This window comes from Eufriesea mexicana, unplaced genomic scaffold (genome assembly GCF_001483705.2).
Source record: "Eufriesea mexicana isolate 0111107269 unplaced genomic scaffold, ASM148370v2 scaffold422, whole genome shotgun sequence".
NCBI lineage: Eukaryota > Metazoa > Arthropoda > Insecta > Hymenoptera > Apidae > Eufriesea > Eufriesea mexicana.
In genome coordinates this window covers 281,032-290,834 of record NW_016908602.1, presented here as the reverse complement: position 1 = coordinate 290,834, position 9,803 = coordinate 281,032, and the positions used below count along the sequence as shown (strand labels likewise).

At 41.9% G+C, this 9,803-nt stretch overlaps 1 protein-coding gene across 1 annotated transcript in view; it reads left to right on the top strand.

The window, feature by feature from the left end:
• LOC108545460 (inactive rhomboid protein 1) overlaps positions 1-7,334 on the top strand; it is a 180,843-nt gene extending 173,509 nt beyond the window's left edge. Inside the window, exons 7-13 of the mRNA XM_017897086.1 lie at positions 352-543; positions 3,630-3,813; positions 4,547-4,783; positions 5,072-5,262; positions 5,361-5,657; positions 5,754-5,907; positions 6,900-7,334. Of these exons, the coding sequence (XP_017752575.1) occupies positions 352-543; positions 3,630-3,813; positions 4,547-4,783; positions 5,072-5,262; positions 5,361-5,657; positions 5,754-5,907; positions 6,900-7,331 (1,687 nt within the window). The 3' untranslated portion in view covers positions 7,332-7,334. The remainder of the gene's footprint in view (positions 1-351; positions 544-3,629; positions 3,814-4,546; positions 4,784-5,071; positions 5,263-5,360; positions 5,658-5,753; positions 5,908-6,899) is intronic.
• The last annotated feature ends 2,469 nt before the right edge of the window (positions 7,335-9,803 follow it).

Below are 9,803 nucleotides of genomic sequence, written 5' to 3'. Positions count from 1 at the left end.
CCCCCCCCCCCCCCCCCCCCGTTGAGTGTGGAAGAGCCGATATATTGGTTCTGTTCTTGGAAAAAGGATATATTGATTTCTAGATCAGAAGCGCTGGTTATATATCGTAATTTGTCAGCCCTTCTATGGGTTAACGCGTAAAGCGTGGACGAAAGAGCGAAGTAAAGAAATTAATTTTGTACGGCTTACTTGGAACACTCGAAGGTCTCCGATGTCCTGGTGATTGATTAAATTCGTGTGATAAAGCAATCGGGAAGTTGTCCGCGTTTGAGCCTCGACTTTGGATAAGGAGCAAAAGTATCCAACGTCGAGTGTAAAGTGTCATGATCTACAACGAGAAAGAGATTACAGAAAAACGAGTTGGAGCAGGTCGAGGTACGATAGCCCGTTGGCTGAGGGTACGAGGGTGCAGCAGGACGAGGGGGTGACTCTTAGAAGGGATTTAACCGGTGCCACGAGAATTTCTCCGAGTACCATCGACCGAATATTCGACAACAGTAACAGGCGGCAGTACGGCATGGGAATTGTTGGAAGATTCTTGGGGTAAGTTTCCAAATATCCATTACGTACATTTAATGCATAAATCCAATTTGCGAGCCTTGTTTGCTCTATCAGATAAACATTTGCGTGCATGTACGAAAGTACGCGTGGTACCGCGATATTAATCAAATGTAACTTAACTGGCCGTCGTATTTACCGCTGTATCGTGAAATTGCTTGAGCAAGATAAATTTACAGTCGCATTTTTTATTAAATGATCGTGCCTCGTTCGTGCAGACGCATTTTGGCTACCGTTTAATTAACGTGGAAATATTCCAGTCGACGAAACCCCGAGATATAAATAGAAGGACGGAGAAATTCGAACGAAATGTGTAGACGGTAGATAGAGGGAAGCGTGCATTTAATAACGCGCTTTGTTTCGAGTCGATATCTCATCCCGTTCCTGAGATATGAGACTTTAAAGCACAGCGGTTTAGCTTATATGGCCGCCAGCCTATGAATGAGGCCGAACCCGGTCTGACCTACATTTTTTCCGGGAAACGCGTACGTCGTGTAATAACAGTAAGAAGACGCTGAGTCAGCGTCTGTCACTGACCACTGCATGGCTGCGAGTCCTGCGGTAGGTCAGCGATATGGGTAAGCCGCCCGAGTAAAACGACGAAAAATTATGGGTGTCTTCGCACGACGATATCTCGGGAACGAAAAGTCCGATCTTCGTGAAACAAAATGCCTCTTAAAGAGGAAGGTTCCACCTTTCTAACGGAGTGAGAATTGTTAAAAAATAATCGTTACTTTCGGAGTAACGATTAAGCAAATTTTTCATAATTTTAATATGAGTTTTATACGATGTTAAGGGTATAATTGGATTAAGAACACGGTACTGGATATAATAATTAGTCAGAGCTACGTGCATTTTGTTCAAATAAAATGCTACTGTCTGTAATTTATGTTTAATAAATGGCTATAACTTCCGGGAGCATTTTTAATATTTAAATTTGAAGCTTATTGTTAATACATTGAATAATTACCTCATAAATATCTTGAACAACATTAAATCTGCAAACTCGTGAAAATATTTTGCAATATAAATTACGATAGACGCTCGAGCATTAAATCCGTTAATTTATTATCCTACGATATTTCATCATCGGAATCGTCATATTTGTCCGCAATATGGAGTACGCATTAACATGATGCGATTGGAAATCGTCATCGGGGAAAAGAATGAGCGGACAGCCAGGCGTTTCCTATTAGTTTGGCATCCTGCATTCGCGTTTATCAGATATCGGCTAGTCATTGTATATTGATGCGGTTGTTGTTCCACATCGATGAAGAAATTTATTTTGAAACGGCCAGTAAATGAATTTCCATACGAGTAATTTTATTGGCCGATATTTTTGTCGTGCCTCGTAAAAATTCGCATCCGATGACAATTTGTCAAAACTGTAACGTCGAATGCAGATGCAAACCAGGTCGAATCAAATACGCAAAATAAGATAGGAGTATCGAGAATACAAATGACAAAACTCTAATTACGGCGCAGGCCAATATTTTCGTAACTCTTTCATGTTTATCGAAAATATGGAATTCGGTAAACAAATCCGTTTCAAAGCTTCTCGAAATTTCCAATTTAAAGGAATACACGGCTCAAAGCTAACAATCGGAGATCAAAGCTTCGCTTACCCGCAATAGTCCCATCGAATTCGAAAATTTCGAATTTCCTGGCTTTTAATGACGTTTCAAAAATCCAAAAAGGAAAAAGAAAGGAAGAAAATATATATACTAGGAGAAAAGAAGAGAAAGCGAAGGGAAACAGAACTGTGGGATGGAAATTTGTCTTTCCCCCGTTTATTTTATTCCGCAAGTTACTATTGCCCTACGGATGGGATGATAACGCAGCTTTATTGAAACAACTTTCCCGCTGTCTCTCCTTCATTCCGCTTTAACGATCGCGCGAAGGTTTTATCATGTAGGTACGACCCAGTTCGAGATACACGTGGAACACATATAACAAACGTGGATAAGCGGCAAACGTCAGAAATGAGAAAAAAAAAGACCGTGACGCAAAGCGTCTTGCCAGGACGGCGTGATATTTAAAAAATGCCAAGAGGGATATAGTTATCGATCACGCTGCCAGCTCTCTTTCTCTCCGTTTACCATGCAAAGTTATTATATTCATCGATAGTGGCGACACGGCGTAATGACATACTCGCGTGTCCATCCGAGTTAATTATAAACATAATTGTAATTTCGCAGGGTTCAGCGAAAATATCCAATTTGTTATTCTCAATTTGAATTTTGAGGGACCAAAATGGTAGGTCGATTTAGAAACTAGATCAGACGAGCTTTCGAGGAACAACGTATGGCTATAATAATTAATAATTACTCTAGGATTATTGCTAGATTAATTCCATGCAGACAGAGATTCTCTTACCTAATAAACAACGACTTCTCTTTAATAACAAAACAGATTTATTTAAACTAAAATATTACACTAACTTTCAAGCACTCTATTCACTACTCACGTGGGTCCAATTTGTCGGATCTGGTAGTTGCAAATTTTCTGTGTCTTGCATTTAGATATATGACTTAATCCGTTGAGAGGGTGGAAAAGCTGGACTGACAGAATTACAGTCGAAATACAGAATAATAAAATTTTTGGAATCAGCGAAAAATAAAAACGAGAGTTATGCTATAAATATGCTTTCTGGGACAGAATGGTCGGAGATGCTTTAACCCTTTCGCCACTACAGGTGACTATAGTCACCGACCACGAGACGCCATCTACACACAGTGGGTGACTATAGTCACTGGCCACAAAAATTGAGTAAAAAATTAAAACGGGTGCTCCTGTTCCGTTTAGCTTTCTTCGCGAAAAATCGCAAGCACTATTGGGATGGTCGATTTTTCCTTTTCTTCAAAAGACTTAACCCTGAATGCTAAAGACTACACGATCGTAATGTTCCCATCATTGACACGACGCTTCGTTCTAAAGGGTTAAGAGACAAAAGTGACAATGTACAATGTCCAAATACCTAGGATCGTTATTGATAAATGTTCGATTAGGCTCTAGTGGGTTGACAGATGGCAGAGGCTTGAAATGTCAACGTTATCGTTTCGTGATTGCAGGAGATCTTTTCGGAAAAGCGTGTCACAGAAACCAGACGTCAGAAGGCAGCTGGACGACTTCGAAGATCATCGTCCATATTTCACGTATTGGATCACCACCGTGCAAGTTCTTATACTGATAATATCGTTAGCGTGTTACGGTTTTGGACCTGTGGGCATGGATCTTAGTCACAGATCAGGCTTGGTAAGCCCTACGTTCGCGAAAATATCGTCTCTCGAATTTTTACAAAAATTGCACGATCTTTATTTTCCCCATTTACTACCCCTGTTCCTAGCACGGACACAATTTATTTATTTAATAATAATTTACGGATAATAGTAAATAAAAATACATCAGTTTGTTAGAGAGAGAATATAGGTTACGTATGGTAGAAATGTCGATATAGTCGATATAAACAATTTGCTTAGAGATTTAAGATCCGATTTTATTTTTAATTGAAGAGATACAATAATTGTCAAAAAATTTTTGGTTCGATGAGAAATTGTTTGATTCAAGTCAGGTATAATGATTTGAAAGTCTCTTAAATTTCTTGAAGGAGCATGAAGATTAGCGAAAGATAATAATTCTGGACTGCGTATAATAGCGTTTATAATTTTGAGGAGAAACAAAAGGTCGGCAGCAATTCTTCTCGATTCAAGAGACTCAACCCTTTGCACTCGTATTTATATTTGAAAAGGTATTAATCAACTCGGAATTTTTTTTCATATTTGATAATTTAATATATATATATAATAAAAATTAAATTATTAGTAAAATAAATTATATATATAATAATAATAAAATATAGGATCACGACTATATGGCGATATACGAGTGGAAAGGATTAAGATTAAGCTTGCGTTGAACAGGTTCATAATCATGACTTGTCGAATAAACGGTGTAACAGTGGTGAAATTTGGTGAAAATTCCGTGACAGGTTCTCGTGACCAGCCTATCGTTGCAACAAGTGGACTACCAGGAACCAGCGAATTTCTGGTTTGGTCCCAGGGCCGCGGACTTGATTCATCTGGGCGCGAAGTTTGCACCGTGTATGCGCCGCGATATCAAAATCCTGAAGGAGATCGACGTCTGGCGGGAAAGGGAGCGGGACACCGCCTGCTGCATCAGAAACGACGACTCTGGCTGCGTGCAGTCCAGCAAAGCTGATTGCTCTGTGAGTTGTAATTTCGTCTCCAATCCTGGAAATTAACGGTTTGCCTTTATAATATAAAAATCTGCTTTTCATACCAACTGGTGCGGGGACTGAGATCGACTGCCACGGTAAATTCCTATGGAATTAATAGTTATCTTATCACTCGTTTCTTTTGTACACCTACACAAAGGCACTGTATGGAAATTTTGCTTGGGATTTTAGCCCATACCGTGTAATCCTTTATACATTGATTTTGTTTCACGTTGAAAGATTTATTAAAATATCTCATAGTGCCTGTACAATCCTCAGAATACGATATCTACCTGGAAGAAGTGGGGACCTGGGGACAGTGGACCAGGAGGACGCATAAGTGGATCGGTTTGCGGGTTGGACCCGAAGTTTTGCGATGCTCCTGCTAGCATAGCTCCGTACGAGTGGCCAGATGACATCACCAAGTGGCCCATCTGTCGGAAAACCAATCCGTTTAATCAGCGATTTAGGTAAATTCGTCATCCAAAATTTCGTTCCATAGCAGCACTGTTTTCGCTGGTCTTTTTGCTGAATAATATCGAGGAAAACCTTTTGCCTTGCTCAACAGTAGAAACGGCAGCCAACGGAGCAATGGAAACTTCCCGGTCGGCCGATACAAGGATAAGATGGCGGAACATATGGTGTGCGAGGTGATCGGGCATCCCTGTTGCATCGGTATCCATGGGATGTGTCGTATTACCACGAAAGAATACTGTGATTTCGTACACGGCTACTTCCACGAGGAGGCGTCCCTCTGTTCTCAGGTCGAGTGTTTACACGACGTCTGCGGCATGATACCCTTTCTTCATCCCGAGTGGCCAGATCAGTTCTATAGGCTCTTTACTACCATGTTTCTTCACGCTGGGTACGATTCGCGTGGATTTTATTCAGACCCTATTATGTCTTTTCCATGTCGAAGGAACGTTGATAAATATTGTCTGATTATGTGTTTTATTTACAGAATTCTTCATCTGTTTATCACGCTACTGATTCAGTATTTCTTGATGCGGGACTTGGAGAAGCTGACAGGCTCGCTGCGTATCGCTTTGATTTACTTCATCGGCGCACTAGCTGGAAACCTGGCCAGTGCGATATTCGTTCCTTACAGAGCAGAGGTACACGTCGCTCTTAATTATTAATTATCACGCGAACAATGGTGTACCACGAAGTTTGTTTACCTTCTACGCTCGGCGTAAAACGGCAAATCGAGGAAATCCGAGCGAGTAAAAGCGTCACTCGATTTCCTTAGGAATTACAAATCAAGTTGACCACTAATTATTCAGCTTGCCGTCACGGTTTTATTCGTCGGCGCCACGGGCAAGTTTTAATTGAATAATCTCGTGGGACGTTTAACTGGCGCATTTCATTGTGTATCGTCGATTTAATCGACGCTTTGGCCCGGTCGGCGAAAGTAATTGCTCAGAGACCACGTTGCACCGGGACTCATACCCATGAAAAGGGTAACAGCATTACGATCGTTTCCTTTACGGCGTTTCCTCCTTCAGCCGTCTTATCGCTCGATAGTTTACCCCCTTAACACCTCGGTGAACTTGCAGTTATACGTCAATTCTATTCCCTCTAGTCTCTATTCCGACTGTTTCCCTCTATCAGGAGCGTACACTCGTGAATTAAGGCAGCCGCTCTGGAGAAGGCGAGAGAATAAAGGGGCGGACAGAAAGCGCCGTTCCTCGAGAACTAATACCGTCCAATTTGTTCTAATTAGTTTGGTTAAACGTACCTTCCGCTCTGGCAACTCCGCCTCTCTCCCTTTCTCTTTACGCGGCATAGTGTTAATTATTGTTTCACACCGACTGCTTGAGGGAGGCTGGTCGCGGACGTTAACGTGATTTGTGTCTCGTGGATTATCGATAACTTGCGCCAGTGAACGATAGTTCCTTGGAACGGTTCGACTAATGAAATCGAGCTCGGTTCTGTCAAACAAATTTTCCAAAGAATCTTCCCTGCTCGATATCGCGTTTCTTTATTGGAAAATGTGAAACTGAAGGCAAAGTTTTCTTTTGTACAATATAACTTCGTGGTATTTTCGTAGTCAAATAATCCTCGCGATTAATGGAATTATTTTAACAAAATTAATTCATTCTTCCAGGTGGGACCAGCAGGCGCGCACTTCGCCCTTCTCGCAACCCTGATCGTCGAGGTGCTGCACTGTTGGCCAATGTTGAAGCACCCACGGCGAACCCAGTCTAAGTTGATCATGGTCCTCGTAGGCTTACTAATCCTCGGTATCCTTCCATGGGTCGACAACTACGCCCATCTGTTCGGTTTCATCTTCGGATTCCTCGCTGCGTACGCGCTGATGCCTTTCATCTCGTTCGGCCACTACGATCGTCGTCGCAAGATCTGGCTGATCTGGATCTGCCTGATCCTCATCGTGGTTCTGTTTACGCTGCTTCTAGCCCTGTTCTACAACGTACCGATGTACGAGTGCGAGGTGTGCAAGCTGTTCAACTGTATCCCATTTACTCGAGACTTTTGCGCCTCGCAGAACATCAACTTCAAACGGGAGGAGCCCGTATGACACACGGGGCCGTGTTTCGAAGTCGAGTTCGAACCATCCTTTCACGTTACCCAGGATAGAGTGAAATCCTGTACGCATCTGATCGTGTTGGCTCTGCTGCGGAATTCAAACCGGCGGAGAAACGAAGATCACGATTGAAGAAACCGACGCGATCCACGATAGCACGAGCCTCCATGGAAGATCTTGACGCGTGCACAGCGTCAAGGAATCCGGAGATACTCGTCTCTGACGAATGACACTGCCTTAAAGTAAAATAACTCCACTGGGATCCACTGGGGTGGCCTCTCAGCCAGCGGACCCTGTGCTTCTCGGTGGGATGTAAATATTAGAAGAGAAGGGAAAAAATAATACGCGCCTTTAACATAACGCGACCATCGTTCCCGACGATCGTGCTTCGAGGGTGGATGCTTGGTCTGGAAGTGTAAAACGTCGTGTTGGAACTCGTGTACGAATGGGAGGAGTGCTGCGACGAAACGACGCACGGGGGATGAATCGTTGGAGATGAAGAAGGCTTCTCACCCTCTTGAAACGTTTGGACGGGGAAAGGGAAGGAAAGGAACACGTGTACATAGAACGAAGACTCTTGTTACATATACATATACATACGTACGACGTAAGAACGACCTTAATAAGTTTAATTTTAGAGGATGATGGGAGAAGAGACAGATGGGGGCAATGGAACGTCGAAAGTGTATATTAGCCCGCACCCCTGACGCTGGAACTATCTGTGATGGGCCACACGATTGTCTTCGAGAATATTTTTCATAACGTCAAGAGTTGCAACATCTAGATGAGATCTTACGCCGGTTACGCCGTGAATCGGACGAGCTTAACTCTGTAAAGTCGGGGTAGGGTTCAGAGGCAGAAGGGACTAGATGGACATTGGGAGGAGAGTGTCAGCGATAAGTACATTTCCGGTGAAGAAGAGGAAGGAAGGAGTGGAGGGTAGAAACGAATCAATTTTTTATAACGACGTGCGAGAGCGGGAGAAAGTGAGGGAGAGAGCGATTATCGGAGAACGCTTAATCAATTTCCACCTTGTACATAATTATAGATGCGAGAAGAATCGGCTGGAGAAAGATGGGGGAGGGGGGAATGAGGGAGAGAAGGATGGACGGGATACGCACGAGGGCGATTAATTGCGTTAAGGTAAAACAAAGAGAGAAAAAAAAAGAACAAAAAACAAAGCAACACTGTGACATTCGTGAATGTGTATTTTATTATAACGGGTATGTAAATGTAAGAAACGAGAAAGATTGTCTGAAAGGGAGCGAGAGAACGAGGGAGAAAGAAAGAGAGAATGAATCTGTTCGTCTGCGTCTTGTCGCGTGTAAACGATGATAATTGAGTATGTACACACGAAAAATAGCAATAGCGAACGTGATGTGCCACAACGTGGAGATCGTCGCAAAAAAAAGAAAAAAAAAAAATATGTGAAAGTGATTCGAGGTAAACAGAGAAAAAGAAACGCATTTCTTCTAATGTCGTGTCGCGCGTTAACCATTCGCGATCTCTCATTCATTCTAACGTAGCATGCTCGACGAGGAAGTCGATTAGGTTTCGTCGACACAGCTACGTCGATCGGTTCACGGAAATCATAGAAACATGCCGTGGAAGGAAAATGTGCTTCCTGCTTCGTATCCATGCGAGTACCCATGTGTTCAAATGTGAATATAAATTTGACTATTGCGTTTGTCAGTCTTCGTCGCGATGGTGAGTTTACCTTGGGTTGTCGAGGTGTTGGGTATAGCGATAGCTTTTTCGTTTTCGTCGAACGAATGAATTATAAATTGTGTATTTTATTTTTTTACGAATTTTCGCTATGCTAGCGTAATAGCATGACTATCGTACTTGACAGAAATTGTTTTATTTATGCACAGAAATATTAGTACAGCGTTTCTTTGATAATACGTATCAAAGACTTTCCGAATATTTTATAGGTATCGAGCACTGCTTCGTTTTATTGCTTCACTATCGGACAGATAGTAAATTGTTTAATGTTTTTAATTTAAAGTTCTTTAGTTGATAATTCTCCTGTTGATAATAGCTATTATTATTAAGAAAAGTACTGAACGATGTTATTAAAGTGATCTTGAATTGTGGAAGAGGAACGAATCGAGCACTATGTACAGGCAGAAGCATTATTTCCTTCTCTCAACAGCATTCATTCGTATAATTTTTAAGAACGTAACAAGTAATACCATGTTGATTATGGATTCTTAGCGTTCCTTTTCGAATTTCGTAAATGCGAAGGCATGGTTTTCTATCCTCGTACGTGTTGAGCATGCCACGAGAACGGTGATTCGTAACACGATAAATGTAATCGTCGAATGATAAATATTCGTAATCGCTCGTGCATAAGTGTAATGTTAATTGGAGTAACGCGAACACTGTCCTGAGGTATAAACGCACTTTTTCAATGAAAAAAGAGTTAAAGAAAAAAAAAAAACAAAAAAAAAAAAAAAAAAAAGG